The sequence below is a fragment of the Pseudochaenichthys georgianus genome, chromosome 12 (genome assembly GCF_902827115.2).
Source record: "Pseudochaenichthys georgianus chromosome 12, fPseGeo1.2, whole genome shotgun sequence".
In the NCBI taxonomy this organism is placed as follows: Eukaryota; Metazoa; Chordata; class Actinopteri; order Perciformes; family Channichthyidae; genus Pseudochaenichthys; species Pseudochaenichthys georgianus.
In genome coordinates, this window is record NC_047514.1 from 19,913,738 (window position 1) to 19,935,468 (window position 21,731).

A 21,731-nucleotide genomic window follows, 5' to 3' on the forward strand; every position below is an offset into this window, starting at 1 on the left:
AGAGGAGAAACACAGGGGGAAAAGAGGTCCGACACACAGGCCATGACAGGGGCCTAGGAAAGGCCCGGTCCCATGCATAGAGTCCAGCTCAGCCTTCAGACCTGCTGTACCTGCACAATGGGCCTAGTCCACGTAGTGTTGCGGCTGTTATGGTTGACGAAATAAGTTCTTCCTTTGCCGTCCTTCCTCTCCTCCCATCCAGGGGGCAGGCCGGGGGTGGTCAAGGCGTAAGCAGTCGATGGGGGAGACTGGCCGGGTGTAGAGAGAGCAAAGCAGACAATTCATCAGTACAGGCTGGTATGTGTGTGGAGATGTGGAGGGATCAAATGGTCAAGTCACAAGAGCTTTAAGTGATATTCCCCATTCCAGCTGCGCAGCAAAGACACAATGTAGGAACAACAACAAGCGATGATGACTGGATACGATGTGAACCTGTGTGGTACTAAAATAAATAAATCATTTTAATGAGTGAACTACTAACCATTTTTAGTATAAAGATGACTGAAATAGACTAATAGAACATTGATATTTTAGACAGGCCTGCACAAAGATAGCACCCTTAAACACAGGACACCAGAGTTGTCCCGAGCCGGACCAGGACATATTTGAATGTATGGGTATCAGCTGATCAAAAATGTTAAACTTTAAAGTACTCTACTGTGCGTGTCCACCACAGCTTGCTATTGTTGCAGCCTGCTTACCTTCACCACGGATATATGTACTCTTGGGTTGTGTAAATGTAAAATATAAATTGAGTTGAGACACTGAGGATGGGATGCGAGGTTTACAGAGTTAGAGGTTTTAGTGTGAGTTACTATAGTTACAACCAATCCAAGAGAGTGATACGTCTTCTCTTAACCTGTTAAGCCCGAAGGTCCCCGCCGACGGGGACCCTGATTTTTTTTATACACACTCACACAAATATTTTTAATATTTTTTTAAGAATATTTTTTTTTATTTAAATATATATATTTTTTTTTTTAATGGAATGAATACCTATAGTGATTATTCAATGTAATACAATGATTTTTATAGTCTGGTATCTGAAAAAGGTCAAATGGCACTGATGGAACCAAATGTGCCCAAAGCTTATTCCGCCTGGACTTTATTTTCATAAACCTCTCTAAAAAGGTCAAATGTCACTTGTTTTGCCTCAATCTTGATACAGGGTACTTATTATATGTTATAATTTGGATTCCTAAAGCTTTTAGGCTACTAACCCATCATTCAAGGTTGGTCTTCACTATAAGTAATGGGTTTTCTTTAGGCGGAGACAGGAATTTACATTTTTTTGCTATGTTCCATCTGAATTTACTCTGACACAGAAACATCTATATTGATTCTGACACTTCTACATCCAACTCACAGATGTAACCTTGCTTTGATAACAAAAATTATTCATATAAACCTTTTAGAAGTGAAGTTACAGTCATTTGTTCTGGGAATGTCATTTTCGAGCCTGAAACCTGAAAAACAGGCTCTGGGTTTAACAGGTTAAATGCATCATTTCACCTCAGCTGTAGCCTTTTAAAGTGACACTTGTATTCATATAATCGTAATAGTTTTTAACTGGGACCTCCAATATTTCGATCAAGCAGCTTGTGAAAAATAAGTTGTTTCAGATTATGTGGCGTTCAACCGTGATTTCAATGTTTCAGGGACATATATTATCAATATTTAAAGTGAACACAAATCACTCTGTTTTGGCAGACCGGGGACTGCTCTGATCAGAGACAAACAAAACCTTGATATCCCTTTTTGTCACATTTAGGATCAGAGGCCTTGCTCAATATTGAGTAGCAGGTTGCTACATCAGGGGACAACACATGTGCACACACAGGTATTACTGTATCTAAGTGACAACTGCAGAACTAAATAAGCACGTCACTACATCACCAATAAGCGAACTATATAAAGACAGATTAATTCAACCATAGATGGCTTCTTCTGTCCATTTCTGAAATGGTGTCATATTAGAGGGTTGATACAACTTTTTAAGTGACAATTTCAAGTACTTTTTAAGCAAGGTAAATCATAAATGTCTTAAAGACTTAATCGTGACGTTTAAATTGTCTATAAAAATAAAAAAGTTTACAGAATTCCTTTATACATACAGCAATCAATGTGTTTTGTCATGTTGTTTATTTGACTAGATGCTTGTATTCACTTGTATTGTTCTATGATTACTCAATGCTCGTCTAGTCCTGCTCCAGTAGTGTGACAATGTTGAAAATCAAGCTTTTTTGTAGAGAATATTCAAATGTAAGCATATCCGAAACCTTGAAAACATTGAAACGGTTAAAATTGCAAATGTTCTAAACCTTTAAGACTTTGTACAGACCCTGATCATTCATGAGAATTAAAAAAGAAAAAGTGCCTTCTTGGATAACATAGTAGTGACAGTCAATATGTGGCCCTCTACCCAAGTGCAGGAATTTCTCAAAGTGACTCACTAGACAGGGACCTGGGTGGTGACTGGGGACTAGGAGGTGTATGACTGATTAGGTTTAAACTTTATTTAAACTGATATTACCATGGACTCCTCACCACCTGAGACTGTTTGAGCTCTCGTTCTTCTGGTCTGGGAGCCCTGCTGCTGGGAGATGACAGGGGAAGATGGTCTTTAGTTCACAGTATGGTATGTTTTCAATGCCAGGGTAGGAGGAGTTATGGGAAAGGGGGGAGTGTTTGTGCAGCAGTGAAGTGAGTAAGTGCTTATTCCAGAAAGGGGGGAGTTGATTCTCAAAGGAGGTGAGGAGTGACAGAAAGGGGGGGGATTCATCCATGAAGCAAATCTCAAACCTCAAAGCTGTGAGGTTAATGGGGAGCAGGGTGGATCACAATTAATTTGTAAGTGAGTGACCTCAAGTTGTGATTGGCTGACATGATGACACAAAATAGCAAGGTCAGTGCAACTTTTGTAAAGCTTTGATATAAAGAAAATAAAAAACGATGACTTTCCCTGCACACTATATTTAATCCCCAGCCAGTGCAGCATCTTTAATCTCAACACAAGAGAAAAATGATTCAAGCTACAGTAACACCAGAGAGAGAATCTAGCTCCGTGTCCTGAACATTTTAGAGCAGCGGAAGGGAATTGCTGAAGTTCAACGAATGGGCACCAAAAATGGTTTGAATCTCAGAAAAAGTGTAAGAAATGATCAGGTGCAAAAGGAGACAAATACATAAAATGCAGTTTCTTCCAAACAATCAAAGAGATTAGTAAAATGACATTTTCAATATAGCTCAACCAGCATTGCTTGACAAACACACTATGTGACATTTTCTAAACTACACAACCTGGAAGACATTTAACAACCTGATGTTCACTTAATGGTAATATCACTACCATCCCAATAACAAAACCAGCCGTTTAACTTCAGTGAAGAATGACCTCAATGTGGACATACATGCTCAGATCTGTATATGAGCCATTGTGACTTATAAAGGCAACACTCGGCCACCAATCAAATAACTTTGGCAATATTCAATATTTTTATCATGGTCAACAAATCTGAAGACCAAAACCAATACTTAATTGAAAATACTAACATATATTGTGTCTGAAGCGAAAGCTTGACATACAGAAGCATATTTGATTGTGTTGTGGACCTGTGTTGTACTAAAACTATTTAAGAAACAACATCATCAATTAGCCATGGTCATGAACATGAACACAGACAGTGTAGTTCATGATGAGACAATCCCCAATACTCTAAACTGCTTCTGTTAATACTCGCAACAGCACTCAATGTGTATTTATCCATGACTGAAAATAGTCCTGAGCAAAAACACTGTTCACTCTTGTTTGAGTGTCATAAAAACTACATCTGGCAGCTTTTTTGAGGAGATAGCCTTTTTTCATGAAACTACATATTTATAATGTGTCTATCTTCAATAGGAACCAATGGGTTTGATGATATGTGCCATAGATGTAGGTCAATAAGAAATAATTGAATGACAGATTAACATTCTGTTGGTTTTGGTCTTTTTATGAGAACGACAAAAATATGAAATAATACCACCCTATTCCTTTGATGATATCTAACTTGTTGCCACAGGTGGAGGCTACCTTTATCAATGGACAATGTCATATTCATTGGGCTGCCTACACACACACACACACACACCTAATATCATTAGGAATTGTGGAACTGTAACTGACCTTCCCTTTGTCCTGGCAAGAACACATGCTGATTAGATTTCTTGACGAGCCTCGTGTATTCCAGTACTGGACTAATCATTCATGGGAAAGGCTGACATCAGCACCTGTACTTTTCCTTGGCTTGACAATGCCAAGCTCACTGCTGTGACTCAGCCCTGTGACAAACATCTGACTCAGATCGTGTGACAGTTTTCTCGAGCTGAAACCCCACTGACGCTATGACTCAGGACTCTCTGTGGATTGTTCCATCTGAAGTGGTGCTGTCCCTACTTTTACTTGGGAATGATTTCTGCTGGAATGGTCATTCTGCTGGCAAACAGCTGTAACACCAACATTCATAGAAAACACACAAACACTGCTGCGAGTGAATCACAAAGGGCAGCGAGTAACAGTGGGAGGAAGAGGTGTGGTAATCCTACAGAGGCGAGAAGAAAAGGAAGAAACAGTCAAATCGAAGAAGCATAGAGAGCGGGAAGGAAAGGTGAGGAGGACGCACAATACGAGGCTAGTGCGAAAGTGGACATTTTTAAATGCAAATGCACATTTTGAGTGTGCTACACCAACAGCACTGCAACATGCCAAGAACAGGGAGGGAGTCAAGAAGATGGAGAAAAAAGGTGGGGGTTTAGAAATATGTACCATAAGAGGAGCAGCCTGGGCCTGTTCACTGACACCATCCGTCATACTCGAGGACCGGAGTCTGTTTGACAGCTGGTTCTGCTATAAACAAGAAAATAAAATAAAACACTTACACCATTAAGTCATTTAAATGTGGAGTGATTGAGGTTTTTATTACAGGAAATTGCAGTCTCACCAGAGCAGAGCTGGGCCCCGGCAATTCGCCATTGGTTTCGGGAGTGAGCGTCAGCCTCAGATTTAAATCTTCAGAGAAGTCCTGGGCGACGGGTGTCGACGGTAGTTGCGGGGGCAAGATGTTGGAGGGGCCGGGCAGCGGCTGGGCCAGGCTGTCGCTCGGATCCTCCTCTGTGATGAGCTCCCAGGACTAGGGGGTTAACAACGAGACATGGACATGAAACAATAACAACATTTCGGTGACCTCATCACTGGAGGCAGCTGAGGCTCAGTATGTGTATGGTGCGTGTGCGTGTGTATATTCCTCTCTCACATTGTCCAAGTCTCTGGGCTCCATGTGCTCGTTCTCTAGGTCTTCACTGATGTGGCGCCTCGAACGGAAAACACGATGTGCTTCCTGATGGATCTGCCGCTGCTGATTATCACTCTCCGTCTCTGAAATCACATCCCTGAAGGAGAAGAAGTCGTTTCATACACAAGAACGTGTTACAGTAGGAAGTCACAAAATGAATGCTAAGAAACTTGCCCTGAAAATGTGATTACGGCATTATTGCTGCCATGTAAATGAAAACAGAAGAAGCTTTGAATAAATGAGGTAGTATTACAGTCAAATTACCTTAAATAACCCATTCATTCGTACAGATAATGGATATATATATATTTTTGTAATAAAGGTCACATATGTGAATTTATATGTTGTGCAAAACTAAGATTTCCTCGTATAACCAAAGCAGGAATAGATTCTACAACAACAAGAAAAGGAGATAAACCAGTCGTACATGTTTGAGGGCCGTTTCCACTGTGTACTGCGGTTGTTGTGGTTGACGTAGTAGGTGCGTCCAAGGTTGTCCACCTTCTCCTCCCAGCCGGGGGGCAGCGGAGGGAGCAGCTGCTGGGGTCGCTGGGAGCCCGAGTCGGCGGACTCATCCCATCCCTGAAAGACAAAGTTCAGACCGTTTGACACGAGGCCGGATGAGTAACTCACTGCTAAACCGCGTCACAGATATCCCAGTGAGCCGACAGCTTGTCAGACACTCATGAACTTCTGATTTAAGAGGGGACTCAAGCACGGAAACACATTAAGGATGATGGATTCATTTGTAGCTGGTTAGAACGTGTTGCGGTTTAAAAAGTCCTTGTTAGAATATAAAGATGGTTGTTTTCGGTTTGACAAACTGTCTGCTAATATCTCTTTGACCACAAGATCTAAGACTGCGCTAATGTCCAGTGACATAGCGCTACAAGTATTTACATGTTGAGGTAGAAACCATGATAAATACTGAGCTGTTGTTTTGTGGAGGCACAGAAAGACAAGACGTTTTCTGCTAAAGTCACAATATCTTTGAAGCCTTTCACAATGTCTAGCACTCTTCCACAAGAAATCCACACAAAGTAAAAGAGGAGAAGCTCCTATTTCTCTAAATAACAGGCAGTATTGTAAATGGGTTTTCCATACCCTGACCTGGATAAGACTTTCACCAGATTCTGGCAGCAAGCTACGGTCCAAATTCTTAAAGAGAATAATAAAAAGACGAGCCATCCTTTCTCCTCTCACCCTAAGCAAAAAACACAGTTCTATTGGTCAAAGTCTCACTTTCATTTTTAGGCTTAGATGTGTGTTTTCTTTGAGTAGAAGGAAGCAATAAAACTAGATGCTGGTTTGGCTTCATGTTATTTTGAACAAGAGAGTGAAAAGCATGCCTTAGGTAATGCTAAGTCAGCAGTTAAAATGAAAACCATGAGTCGCCAAGTCCTTACCTCAGCCTCCTCCCTCATGTCTCCAGGCTCTTCCTCAGGTCCTCCAACTTTGGGCAGATAGGCCATCTTCAGACGCAGATAACCCTTCACCCTGGACTTGTGACTAGAAGGATAAGAAGAAATGCACCCTCTTAAAAAAAGCACATAAAAACCAGGTGGTCTGCACCCTCAGAGCCCTTATTAGGCTTGAGTTGAGAAATGCAGGGGAGTTTCCAAACTGCCTATTAGCACCAGCTGCTCTTTCACCTTCAGTATTCAATTGACCGTCACATGAACTCACTGCTTTCTGGAGACATCAGTCAGTGTAATAATCTTTCAATGTCAACTCAAATTGCTTAGGGGCGAAGACTCGGACACAATTTAACTAAAGAAGTCACGTTACTGGTATCCAATTTCACATCCCGTTAGTCAGGTCCAGCAGAAACTGACCTTCTGGGCCGCAACAGGAAGTCTTTAAACGTGTAGGGCCGCTCCATGGCAGGGTCCTCTGTCTGCAAATGAAGAGGAGGCATTTGTTGACGCTAATCAATTGAACACACAAGCAAATGCACATGTTCGACAGGTTTAAAAATATCTTGCGTGATGATTTGACAGCCATCCCAGGATCATTATGCAACAGGGAGCTTCTCCGGTTACATGTGGAACGGCAGAGAGGACTTTTGTTATTCAAAGCAATCTCACACTGCTCTCCACGGGCCAAACCCGTCCACAATGGCTGCTCACCACAACAAGCTCTGAAGCACCGCCGAATCAGCCAGTTCTCTATATCAAAAGTACAACCTCATTATAATTTGAGATGTGGTGAAGCTCCAAGGAACAAACTGTCCATCAAATCGTAGGAATAAGGACTGGGTTTCAAGCTTTGTGGAGAATGCATCTAATTTGTTTGAACACATTGCTGTTTAAAGTCTGAAACAACATGATAAAGTTTCATGTCGTATGGTGACATGTTTTCAGTAAGTTCAAGCTGGTAAAAGGCAAATGTAGCTACCACATTTCTTCAGATGATTCAGTATGGCTGAAGGCAAGAACAGTGATGACTAGTAGTGTCCAGTAACTATGAATAAGACTTCCTATAACACATAGTCATTCAAATAAATCGAATAAAAACACCAAAAACTCAGATCACATCATCTGTATAAGCATAGCAGTAGCGTATTCATTCTCAGTTTATTATTTTAAAGGCTAAAACCAGATTTCCAGCATCAGGAGCAAATACCCTCCAGCCCTAAGTCTCTCAACATGACTCAGCTGAGGCTTTTATCTTCTGCTAATTTTCCTGAGCTTATGGGAGTCAAAAGGGACATTAATAATTAACCCGGACACCTTTTACTGAAATGCATTTCAGGTCCACAGCTTACAGAACTCCAGAGAGCCTCATCAAGTCTGACAGCACAGTCTCAGATGAGTTGAGGAGGCGAGAATGATGAGTTTATTTGAGCCCTTTTCTTACATCCAACCTAAACTCTGCATGTTATCGATTGTAGAAGTTTGAATCTCACAGAAGTCCAGTTTTCAAGCGAGTCAATTTGATGAGTGTAGGTCTTTTGCATTAGCTGTGAGGCTGCCCGCAGGATACCCTCCTCTGTTTATATTCCAGACATTCTGCTTTCCATTTCTAACAAGGAGTGTGCTGTCTCATCACATCAACACACTACTTGTGAGGCTAGCACTTTCTCACACTCACGAGAAGCACACACAAGCACACTATTTGTCTGACCTTGGCAGAGGTTATTCAGACAGAGCTCAATTGTAGATAAGAAACAGCCGAGTATGCGAAAACACCGATATAACGGTCAGTCAGTCAAAACACTCGCATGCAGACGTAAAAAGAAATGCAAATAACTCACCGGTAAATGACTGAGAGGAACATCAACCTGTCCCAGGAAATCATCTCTGGTCTGGGAAAGGAAACGAAGAGGTCACCATCAGCAGCTTGATTTTAGAATTAGCATTTTGTCATTAGTGCGACTGGGGAATACCAACATTTTCAGCAGGGGGAAGAGAGAGGGAAAACCACAATGAACCACCAGAAGCTCCAGCAGCATTTTGTGTTTAAATGTCACAAAGAGTGAACATTTTAAAAATATATAATTTAATGGACAGCCCCATCCAGAAATCACTTCTAGCCTTTTCTATGAACACCTGTAGTAATCTGTGAATCTCATATGGAGGTGAAATTATGTTTGAGCAATTTGATACCACATATTGTAAAAAAAAAAAAAAAGAAGAAGTCATACAATATTTGCTCTAGTATTTGGCAAAAATGCTTTCTATTTTCTCTACCACAAGTGTTCATTGCAAAAGGCTCAGTATGGGATTGTATTTATGAATAGCTGTTTGGTTTCATTTGAGAGGAGAAGAACCCGTGAGCCCAGCAAGGAAAAACAACACCCACTGCCACCAGATTGAAGCAAAGTCAGCAGGACAGAGGGAGTGAAGGATAGAGGTGCCAACAGGGGAGAACCAGGGAAGGATTGTGTTTCAGATTCAAGAAGCCCGTAGATTTGTCCATCCTTTTCGTCATGATTAATGCAGACTGAGAGGAAAAGGGGGAGTGTGGCGGATGATCAGCGACACAGCAGCAGCCTCCAATGGGAGTTAGGATTACCTGTGTGAGATGGAAAAGGCCATTCTTGGAAGTAGCCTGTGTGTGGGACACAACTGATTTAGACAACAGGCAATACCTAACAATGATGTGTGTTTGAAGTCTCTGGTGTGACAGGAAAGGCTGAGTTCAAACAATGCGTGGCACTTCTATTAGTGCACTGTTCCTCAGTTTGAGTTACGGTCCACCAGTGGATTGTGGGGAATTTCACAGCAACCTGGTCGTCTGCTGTGCTGCACACATTTAGGTTATTTATTTATTATGTTTTAAAATAAAATACAGGACATTACATGTCATTTGTTAGACACTTTTATCCAAAGCGACTTACATACAATCCCCACAGGAGGTGAAGTGTCTTGCCCAGGGACACAATGACATGCTGACTGCATTGGGACTCGAACTTGCTATGCCCTAATTCGAAGTCCAGCACACTACGCACTTAGCCACAGCCTCCCTTGTGCTTTTCAATGTGCTGGAATCTATAAAGTAGCTTCACGGCTGTACAAAGTAGCACAGTCAAAGAACCTCAGTATGGAGTTCATATCGGTCATATCTTCTTGATTTGACAATAACATGTCATGTTACTTATGGCACCTTTTTTTAAATTTGAGTCAGCAAAAAAGAAAAAGTCCAAAACCACTTATTAAGTCCTTAGCGCATGGGTGTCAAACTCAATTTCATCGCGGGCCACATTCGCATAAAGGTTGCACTCAAAGGGCCGGTTGTAACTATATAAATATATAATATATATATATAATGTATTACATGATTGCCTCTGAATTGGATTATTATCGGATAGGATAATAACGTAGTAATTAACTACGTCTGAAAGCAGAAGTCCAAGGCAAATAATTGCAAGTCTCTTCAGTGCGCATGTTACAAAACGAGATGCATTGTGGGACATGTAGTTTATGGGCAACCTGCTTCTGTAAAGTGGCATGTAACCATATAATAAACGTATTATATTCTTTGCAAGCTCTTGCGGGGCCACATAAAATGAAGTCGCGGGCCGGATTTGGCCCCCGGGCCTTGAGTTTGACACCCCTGCCTTAGCGCTTCCTTGAATCTCATCAAATGTAGCTTTGCAATGTCAAAATAAAAGTAATGAAGATAAAACAAGCAAACCTAGTCTGGTGTTAATTATTAAGGTATACAACAATCAGTGTTTTTGTTCAATCTGATTAACAGACCTGGTTTTTCTTGGTGAAAGGTCACAAATAAGTCACATAAAAAACACAAAGTAATTAATGCACAAGCACGTACACGGGTCACAGACAGACAGACAGACAGACAGACACACACACACCTCACAGACGTGACATATCAACAAAGTCTAAATAATATCTGCTTGGAAATGTTATGCTACGTTATCCCAGTATCTGCTTTCATTTCCCAAACCAACAACACAATTAATTAACTTCTTGCATAACCATTGCGCATGTTTGATAATATTACACTCCATCACATGAGTTGACTTGCAACCTACAATTTACATTTGAATCCCTTAGTTGTACCGTTTTATAAATGAAGTTCAGAAAAACCCTCAATGCTGCAGAGATGTTTTCTAACCAGCCGACTTTAAGGACCGATGATGCTCGCTCCTTCAAGACGTAGTTGCACGGTGGCGTGTTTCCTATGGGATAGTCAGTAGAATTGGCACCATCCCATGGGGGATATGTACTCTTGGGACAAACGGCTGTTTTTTTCTGTCCTTAACAATAACAAGCATTTTAAGCTGTGGGTATGTGTATGCCGAGCGATATAATTGCAGAGTCATCAAAGGGTCACAGTTGAGCCTGCAGCTGCCTCCCAGGGCCAGGTTACACTCGGAGAGGGAGGGAGCCGCTGACGACCAACAGAAGGAGGGACCAAGAGTGAAAGAGACGGATGAAGGATCGTAAAAGTAGCTTAAAGAGAATAAAACTGAAATATGTCAGTTCACCCATCGAACTTACATCTCACGTAGTTGTCTGCAGATATGTTTGGGGTTTTATATATCCTCCTCTGGGATTTCCACCTCAACCCCAGTGCAATAGAGCTGAATGCAAGTGGATTTGTGTTTTTAGAAGAAGTGCAATGAGACATTTAAGACATTCACAACAACATTCCATCAGAAACAATAGGCCTCATTCACCAACCATTCTTAAGAATAAACAAACTTCAACAGTTCTGCAGTGCTCCACCCAATTTGGACTGAACCCTCTTAACTTTAGATTTGAGAGTCGGGAACCTGAAGTGCAAAAATGCTAACTCCTGCAGCACTCGAGGACCCTGCGCTTTAAGAGCAAAACAAATGTTCATTTCTACTATTTTGCACTATCCTCCCAGTATTGTCCTAAACCTAAACATGCGCCTCGGAATAACCGTCACCCATCTCACACGGCAGATACAGTAACAGGTACAGACTTGTCAGACCCCTGTAACCTAAAACAGCCATACTGGACAGTTAGCGCCATGAATCAATAGCACAAGTAGGCTAAGTAATATGTGTTGGTTAAATCACTTTTGATGTCTAGCTAGCAAAATAGAAAACTCAATCTCCCTGCAGCGACCCAACCATGGTGAAAGTGTAATGGTTGTTGAGTGACCATTGTTGAGCCACTGCTTAATATAACATATTTGGGTTTTCTTTTAAACAATAGATACTCCTTTTGTTTATCTCTGAGCTTCTCCGCTGGTTCACCCTTCTCCCCGCCAAAAGACCTTCGACACACCGCTTTAGGCCACTGGCCCCAACATAGCCCACCCATTCTTACACATGAACTAAGAACAGAAATAAAAATGGAAACAAAACTGGCCTCTGCGCACATCATCTTGCCCGCATTTAGCAATGCTAACTGTAGTTGCCCTGAGCTGCCAAGGACATGTTTATGAAGAGGTGGGAACAGACAGAGTTTATGACATACAGAAACCTGGAGCGGGTCCAGGCTGGCACTGACGTGAGAAAAGGTTCTCTCAACTACTCGACAGACTCGCTGCTGACACACAGAATTACAATGCCATGCATTGTAACCAAGATCAGGGCTGACCCCCTGCAAACAATAGCAATTAGAAACCCTCGTCAATGATACTGGACCAAAATAAAAAGAGAACCCCCACTCATCCATCCAGAATCCAGTCTCAGGTAAATATAGCCCGCCCAGTGGCCTGCGAAAGCTCTTTGTGAATGACGTCGAGGCAGGGCTGTAACGAGGGCATGGCACTGTGGCATAGCTGTCTGCAGCTAGTCTCGCTGGCACACACACACAAAACACACACCCGTAGTATCCCATGCACAACTCTAAAAAGGGGGCACACAAACTCTAGGCTACCAGTTGGGGAAGACCTGTCATTATGGTCTAAATGAGGATTTCCTTGTTGCATGAGAAAAGGGAATGCCCTGGGGCAACACAACACACCAAGTCTCTTTAAAGAAAGGGGAACGTTGATGTGTGGAATGCATTCAATTATGGTGGTCAAACATAAGACTTCAAATCTATTAAGAATGTAAATGCTTGAGTGGAGAACAGCCAATTCCGATTGAGCCAATTCCAAAGCAAGCCAGTCCCACCACAAGTCTATGAGAAAAACTGAAATATGTTATCTAAAGTTCATTTTGGATTTAAAGTTAATGGTCAGGATGCAAGAGAACAGTAACTGGCTTATCATGATGTTTATCATGTAATAAAAGCCTGGTGAAGGCACGGCCTAGGGCACTGTGGCACACTACCACGGTATTAATTGAATCTCCTTGTTGTGGTAGATAATAATGTTGTGTCCAGTATTAAAGATGCCATGAGGATTCTTCTCAAGCCAAAGCATTGGGAAACAAAATTGTCAAGACTGTATAAGTGTGAGGCAGGCACACTAATTAAGTTTCTGTTTTAGAAACACCTACTATGTACTTCTAGTAATCCTGTTATATTTGATGACATCCTGAATGGGTATTAGTCAAGAGCTGCATGAGAGAGAAGTGCGGTACAGAATGTACTTGAGAGGAAAGCTGTGGATGACAAGTCAGGTAATATGACACACTAATTAAAAAGTGAAACCTTTAGATCTGTTTTTCTCCCGAAGGTTGAGCTACACACGGGGGAAGAACAGACAGAAACATAACGGGACTTTTAAAAATCAAAGATTCTGACGGCTTGTCCAACTTTTGATCGTAGAAATGACATCTTTAGTTGTTAACCACTTGTGGAGCAGCTGCGAGGATACGGATCCATAGCAGCCGAGAGCCAAGGAAGACATGCCGCCTCCCGCTCTCAAAATCAACAACCACACTAGAAACAGACTAAAGATAGAAACAGCCAACTCTCAAAGAGCACTGGCTGCAGTTAAGGGTATTACCAAACTTAAGTGTCACATTTCTGTGAAACAGAAGACAACAAGTGCATGGGGAGAAATGATCCATTCATCCATAAGCCTGTTGTTGCTTTGTCCCTTCATGACTGAGTGAATTGGCTGATGTGTGTAAAACCTCAAATGCCTGTGGTTTTAAAGTGAAAGAAAGCCAGTGTGTGTGTTTGTGTCATTTCGCTTGAGAACCGTGTCTGTGCTTTTCACTTCCCAAAATGTCACCACCCTCTTCCTGCACCATACGGAGCTCTTCTCCACTTGGCTTGATTCAGAGTGACAAATGAGATATGAAATGTGTGAGGCCTCTTACAACATTTACCCAATTTAGGTAGCACAATGTGTTCCTGAATCTCATTTGTTATACCCATGGCCCTACTTAAATGCATACTCCCTCTTTTGGCAAGACAACATTCGAGCTATCATGTGTTCAACTAAATGTCATACGAGTACGTTGACCTATCCACTGTTATTGTTTACGCTTCACTCGGAAAGTGATATCTTCATCATCACAACTATAAATCGTGCACATCTCATTGTTAAATGCCATTACAAAATTAACTAAATGCTTCCATTGAAAAACGTCATACTTTAGTTTTCCAATAGTCTTTACCTTGGGATTACTCCTCGTTGGATCATTGCAAATGCTCACATCCTGATCTCCACCTGGAGTAAAATAGATCTTGAAATGCGGCTGCCTCCGGGAAGACTCCCCACTGATTTTGAAAGTACAACCATTAGATGTGTTTCTTGCTTCCATGAGCTCTGTCTCAATGTCCGCTTGGTTCTCCTCTCTAGCTTTGCCATCTGAGCAAGTCTCTTGGTTTTGATTTTCCAACGGCATCTGATGCGATGATCTTCTCTCCAGTCGAATTCTGGGGTAGCGTACCACCTGGCTACCTCTTGAGCTGGTAAAGCCAACATCTGTGCACTCTGCCTGGGATGCGTCAGCCTGTGGCCTGCCCTGGCTCTGATCCTGGTTATGGTTGTTCTGGAGCTGAAACACGAGTCTCTGTGTTCCACCATTAACAACAGCGCACTGGTCCACACTCTGCTGCTGGACAGACCAGCCGCTGCCCCCATAAGGGTGGATTCTGAAATGTTGGGTATCGGAACCATCTGCAGAGTCTCTCTGGATACAAATACCACCAACACTGATACCAGGTCGGCCTCTGCTGTACAGAGTATGGCCATTGGGGCCAATGTTAAAGACCCTGTGTTTGGGCAGGTTCTGCTGTGTTGGAAGAGTTTGTGAGTTCAAAGTTTCTGGGCTGTAGTACGGAGGCGGCGGCTGTCGTGGAACGTCCGTTTGGATTTCTGGTTCTGTATAGGCAGGCGCCGGTCCTGGAGGAGTATAACAGGGTGGCGGGACATCATCATCATCAGCAGTATGACCACGGGAATCTCCATTACTTGACCCCATGGAGCGCTGAAGCGAGATGTGCATGGAGGAGCTCTTGGTGGGCCGTGGCTCGGTGTAGGGGGCAAGCTGGGGTATGAACATGGACGAGCTGCGTTTAAGCGAAGGCTCCAACCGCCAAGCTCTTGGTGGAGCATGTGACGCAGCTGGCTCCGTTGAATCTGGAGGTGGCTGCATGCGGAGTGTCGTTACCACATCACTGTCTCCCTGCTGATCCTCAGAGTCTCCTTCCAGTATTTCCGGGGCTGTGTTACTGCGGCCTGAGCCGAAGTACAAACGCAGACGTTGAGCCATTTTCACCAAACGACCCGCAGCTCCCGTTCCCTCTCACTTTCTCCCTGACAGGCTGTTTGCTTCTCTCCTCTGGATCCACTCTCTGTCTCTTAGTGTCGCCCACTTCTCTCCTCTGGCTGGCTGTATGACTGATCCCCCCTTTTTTTTTTTCTTCCACTCTCATTCACCCCACCCCCCTCCCCTCCCCTCCCACTCTCTCTGAGTCTCTTTCCGAACTTTCCTTCCACAGTCAACTGTATTAAGGAAATAAGTGGCACCACAAAAACTAAATAGCCCCTGCAAAAGAGCTGACAACTTTACACTGCACACTAAGTGGGTAAGTGGGGGGGGGGAAGAAGGATCCCTGTATGCCACACTCTTAGCACTACCAAGCACAGGCAACAGACAGCAGAAATAGCCTGAGCCCAGTGACGGCTAGCATTCCTGACATGATTGGATAAGAGCGGCCGGCGCTCCTGGTTTCCGAGGTGACAGTGGGTTGCTTGTAAGTCATGTGACCACAAATGGCCCCAGCACCTCAAGTTACAACCCCATGCTGCCCTCAAGTGCCAACTGGCCCTCCAAACACACCCCACTTCCCATCAATGACCAAACTCTTAGGTCCATGCAGTCTGGCAATTTTGTATCTCAATAAGTTACCTCTTCATTTTGCTATACCTCCATCCTCATTACTAAAAACTGTGTCACAACTTTATGTGTGTGCAGTTGAGACCAGAGGCAGAGTTTAAAGACAGGTGTGGTTTATGCAGAGACCTGGAAGTAGGGGGGTAAGGAGTAAAGAAAGGTGCCATTGGCTCTCCCAATTAGCATAGCAGCTGGTGTTATCCATCGCAAGAAGATCTCTGGCCATAACATCAACATTTCTACTATTACTGATCTGCCTGAGCATCCTGCCATGTCCCCAAGGAAAGGGCGGGATTAAAGAAAGATAAGGACAAATCACAGAATGCCCCCATAAATCTGACAATGTAACATCCATATCCTTTTAGGTAATAGTCACAACAGGAAGCGATGATTTCCTTACTAAATTGTCCCACTAAAAATGCTAAATGTATCAAGAAATCTGGAGGACAGCCTCTTGTCCTCTTGTCGCTTGGAAACAACAACAAAGGTATAAGGAAGTTGCTTCTAAAAATGGACCTAAAAAAAAGGAAGAGGCAGAGTGAAGAGCAGAATATCTGACAGATTGCAGCTTTGATAAGGCAAACAGCACCGCCCTCTCTGGAGAAAGCATCCAAGTGTTCTTCAAACAGAGTAGACTACACCATCTCCCAGACACTTAACGGTCTGGTGGTTTTATAAGCCACAGTTTGCATCCAAAAAGCCACCCAAGATACGATAAGCTGTGATCATAGTCTGCCATACTGAAATCAGACAAGAATGATGATGCTCAGGCACTTATGCACTATTATGCTACAGAACAAGGTCAAATTGATTAAGACTTTTCAAAACATACAGTACTGTACATTCTTGAGAGAATTCTTAATACTGCAGCGATCCACCGTTGGATCAGTAAATGGGTGTGTTGTACTACTAGTAGGCGAACTGTCTGCCTCCTTGTACTGCACTGACAATTCCACTGCGTCAGGCCGTTGTGTCCTTGGCAAGACACTTTACCCGCATTTGCTCCTGTGGGTAATGTCCGCAGTAATGACTCTTACACGTCTAATATGTGTAATGTGTACTTGTAAAGCGCTTTGAGCACCTGTAAAAGCGCTCTAATAAAAAATGTAATGCATTATTATTATTAATTCGGCCTTTCAGAACTGCATTGTCCAAAAACTGTAACTAATTCCAAGTATGGTTTAGTGCTCAGTGCATTACAGTATCCATCTCTAGCTAGCTGACAGCCATGTCACTGATGGTGGTGAACCGCAGTGGAACAGTACAAAAAAGAAGAGGACAAAAAAAAAGTATCCCATTGTGGACAAGAGGGCATCAAGAAGGCAAGCTGTATTGATTGAGGCAGAAAAACAGCAAGAAGAAAAAGACTGTCGAGCAAGAAGAAATCGTGGCTTGGCAACCAGTTACACTTTGCGATGACACACTGCTTACAGTGTTAGGCACAGTCAATAAATGTGTGTGTGAAATGTTATGGAGAGTGTTCTGTATAAAGAAACAAAATGCCAATGTGTGGTCCAATGGCAGCAAGCCCAGCTTGCCAAATGACGTAACACGTCTGCTTCAAACAAAGCACCACAATGTATTGGAGGTCTATTCAACTTATCTGTTACATTCTATGTTAGCTGTCAGCTTGATATGTAGTTCTCCCATATTTTGTACGCACTTACATTAGTTGAGGGTATTTACAGCATTAGTATCTCATGTATTACTCATAAGTGAACCAGTTTATCATACAGAATGCTTAGTCAAACAATGAATCTTTCCAGAGAATTAAACGTGCGTAAATGTAATGGATCCAAGAGACAAGCAGCCCCATGAAACAAATACTGGCCAGCGGTGGAGGAGCTGCCTTGGCATGCACCTTGAGATAGACACAAAAGCGGCTCCTCAGACATATAAGGAGAGGACTGGGCTTGAGACACCGAGTGCTGTGCTGTGTCTTCCTCTTCGATACAGCAGCTGAGAGCTCCCACTGTACTGAGGAAACAAATAAAGCTGCCTTCTTCCCTGCAGACTGAGCAATAAGCAAATCCCGTCCATCAGACTCAACACTAGTATGTGCACTGATGTTATCACTTAAAGTACATTCAAATGACGACTGTATGGGATTTAATCATATAATGTATCTTCACTTTATTGAGTTATCAGTTATCAGGAAAATAACAACAAAAAACTCAAATCAGAAGCTGAAATCTTTCGCCCTCCCACATCGGTACTCCGTGCACAAAGATGTTAGCCTGCGAGGCGCAGACAGAATGTGCTCCATCCAGCCAAGAACATCAACACTATGTTGGGCTGCATCCGCTGTTTGTTTTATCAGACATCAAACTGAGGACACAGACTCCAGAGTTACTGTGAATCCATAATAAACAAATATTACTGCAGCCCTAAACCCCCTAATCTAGTTGTCATGGTAACTGAGAGCCCACAACAGGCTTAATTTAACAAGTGAAGGAAACTAGTGTTCTAGTAAGTGGTGGAAATTGGAGAGATTTGACATAAGGGGAATGTAGGAGTTGTTAGTGGACAACAACTCTCTTAAATTAGAGCAATAAAACTACAAGATACACAGACTGTGCACCGTCTATGTCCATGTTTCTTACATGTGTACTGCAGTGTATTGGTTTTATTGAGTTTTCTGACAAACTGTTGTTGAAATCCTATGATATCAAATATAGCAATATTTTTCATGAGATTAAAACGTGTGACGACAAAGGGTGTAGACAAGGTCAATACAATTAAATCAAGGATTTCTATGATTAATTAATAAAACATCCCATGAAATCTTCCCATTTCATTTCCGACACAACAAAATGTATTGGCGTAATTGACACTGAACTATTAAGAAGTTAAACTGCAGCACCCCATTATCACCAACGAAAGTGGAACGAGATGCTACAGAAAATAAGTGGAAAACAAATGGCATGAAGACAATTAAAGTGTCATGAGGTTTTGCTGCGGCTGGAAATAAATCTAATCAAAATCTGTCAAAACATAACGGACTGAAATAAAAAAATGATGTGTTATATATGCAACAGAGGGAGTGAAGGGGAACAGGTTATGTAGTGTGAAGCTTACCAATCGGTTTTCATCAAACACCTCAAAGAGTAGCCTGTGATTCTGCGGACACACCTGTGTTGGCAACAAAACAGTGATTATCCAGCAGCCATCCAGTGGTTATAGAGCTAAAGCAGATGCATACAAACACTTTGAGAGCAACCGGGTGCTTGCTTTTGAATCGCAATAACTCGCGATTACTTTAACTAGAAGATAGTCAATCTTTAAATGATGTGGCATAGGACTAAACTATAATTCTTTCATAAATAGCGAGGAGTAATCATACACGCTTCCAAAGTCCAGTACTCTCAGAATGATTACAGTGTCAGTTAAACTGCAAGCAAAGATTTACAACTCTAACACTAGGAGTCTAGAATAAACAAGTGCTATGCCAGACTAGTACCGGGAAGAGGGGGAATCTGACGCATACTGAAGCACAGTGAGGGGCGAGATCATAAAAGAATGGATTGCTGCACTGGTGGTACCATAAATTGCTCATCATTTGCATCGCCATCTGCCCCGTCTCAATGTTTGAAAGGTATCAATGTGCTCGAGGCCAACGCATCGTTATAAGGGTGAGAGTAAGCCGGAGCCAGAGTGCATTTAGCTAATGAGGAAGGGATTTGTTTATTTATTTATATAGGCTAAGAAAACCATTTTTTATATATGTTTTCATGACACAACTCACAGCTTCCAGTCACTGCATGCCAACATAATTTAAACTAAGCGGACAGCCGTTATAAATGTGCTTTAGTTACGATCGACTCTTGTTAGACTTTATAACCGTGCGAGTCTATTAGTGCTAGTACTTGTGAATTGGACTGTATCTGCAAAAAGATTCATTAGTATAGATAGAGACTAATTTTACACCTAAATATATATATGTTCCTTATTGATCAGGTGCAGTAAGATGCTCTTTGCTTGGCAGTGCAGTGTGGTGCATTACACACTTGGACTTTTGCCTTGTTTGTTCAGCACAACCCTTTTATGAATTCGCCCCAAAGAGTTTAAAACCTGAACTCACTCTGAAGTAGAATTCCTCGTTCCATTTTGGGTTGAGGGTCTGAAAAACAAAGTAAAGATAGGGTTATTAAAGCACAGGTAACGACATTATTAGTTACACAGAAAACAAAAACAGACTTACAAAACATATCTAACTTGGAGAGAAAAAAACGGATCCCAAGTGAAAAATTCGGCTCAATCTTGTGCGTCAATAATCCTTTTACGTTGTTAGAGCAGGTTTGTAGCTAACATGACCCGGGGACTGGCATTAGTCCCTAGATTAACAACCGTGAGGATTATCCTCCACTTTCTGGATGATCAGCTCAGTAAGGAGATGCACACTCTCCGTCGGCCTCACACATTTGATTGTATTGGACTCGGAACTATGTGACACTTCTCATTACAATTCCATTGTTGATTGCAATGACTTAAACACTAGAATGTCAATGAAGCCTCCATTTTACAAGCAAGTCTGAATAATAAACACTTTACAACCTTTTACGGCAGCGATAAAAATAACATCTCTGTTAAAACAACTGCAGAGACAGCAGAATCACAAATGAACCCACTGCCCTTTGACGAAAAGCCGGAAAGTCAACGATGAAATAATGAGGAATTCCAGACAAGTATACCAAAAATCAATCATTGTCATTAGGCACTGATGTAGGTCAAGCGTGGCTATTCATGTATCATTATTTGTCATGCCATCCTGCCACAAGCCATACTCTCCAATGACAAAGATGCCATCAAAGGTGTCCCACTTAAAGACACAGAGCCCATGGAAGAGCCGAGCGGGGATGCTTCATGTTCTGCTCCACATAGCAGTGCATTGTCAGCTATTTATATCCAGTAAGGCAACCATGGCCACTGGCAGCATATGTGTGCCTGCATGGAGGCCCGAGCTGCCGACTGCAGCAGAGGGTTGGCTGGCAGCTACATGTAGCTAACCTAAACAACCAAGAAAGGAGCCATTCATAAAGATATAAGAAGCTAAGTCAGGATACATAACAGTGTTGCACCCCACATGTATTATATAACAGGTACGGTAGAATAAGATTCTGCATTGCATGAGAACAATATGTGATCTATAGACATTTGTAATCGTATAGACCAGAGCATTCCACAACGGGAGCAAGGAATATATGAAATCACAGCCCACTTTAACCTTAAAATATCATCTGAATGTACTTTACACAAATAGCAAGTAATAGCTCCCCCTGCTGTGAATAGACTTCCTCCCTAAAATAGGCCACTGGGGGAAAAAGGGCTCGCCTTTAAAACTGTACTGAGCAGAAAAGGAAGCACTGCCTTCTGGTGCCTTCCTGTGGTTAACGACCTCAAAGATTATGTGATTGCTTGATTTGAAGGAATTGTGGTAGTCGTGTTGGGATTTGGAAGGTCTCGTGATCTCAACACTGACTTGAAATGGGAGTAAACAAAGCCACATTGCAGTGGCTGTACGGTAAATGAGAAGTGCAGGTGTGGGTAAGGTCTGAAACTCATAATACATGCTACGGAGGCATTTCTACCTTAGGACTTACCTTTTTAATGGTTTTCGTCTGGATTAGGGCTAGCTCTTTGTTTTCATCCGCAACGTACAGCGATAGTTTGACGTAAGGATCGCTGCCGACAAAAAAAAAATGTTACAAAGTCAG

At 42.3% G+C, this 21,731-nt stretch overlaps 1 protein-coding gene across 13 annotated transcripts in view; it reads right to left on the reverse strand.

Annotated features, from left to right (window-relative positions):
• Window positions 1–21,731, reverse strand: part of nedd4l (NEDD4 like E3 ubiquitin protein ligase) — a 52,765-nt gene that overhangs the window by 21,989 nt on the left and 9,045 nt on the right. Inside the window, exons 3-15 of one of the 13 annotated variants that reach the window (XM_071205024.1) lie at window positions 21,618–21,699; window positions 20,099–20,137; window positions 19,096–19,149; window positions 9,348–9,383; window positions 8,587–8,637; window positions 7,166–7,227; window positions 6,737–6,839; window positions 5,758–5,912; window positions 5,292–5,427; window positions 4,980–5,168; window positions 4,805–4,885; window positions 2,534–2,596; window positions 111–248 (exon numbers count right to left, since the gene is read on the reverse strand). In XM_071205024.1, coding sequence (XP_071061125.1) covers window positions 111–248; window positions 2,534–2,596; window positions 4,805–4,885; window positions 4,980–5,168; window positions 5,292–5,427; window positions 5,758–5,912; window positions 6,737–6,839; window positions 7,166–7,227; window positions 8,587–8,637; window positions 9,348–9,383; window positions 19,096–19,149; window positions 20,099–20,137; window positions 21,618–21,699 — 1,189 coding nt within the window. Of the gene's footprint in view, window positions 1–110; window positions 249–2,533; window positions 2,597–4,804; window positions 4,886–4,979; window positions 5,169–5,291; window positions 5,428–5,757; window positions 5,913–6,736; window positions 6,840–7,165; window positions 7,228–8,586; window positions 8,638–9,347; window positions 9,384–14,292; window positions 15,532–19,095; window positions 19,150–20,098; window positions 20,138–21,617; window positions 21,700–21,731 lie in introns of those variants that run through there. The other 12 variants (XM_034095347.2, XM_071205025.1, XM_034095337.2 and 9 more) reach the window with 12 other exon arrangements.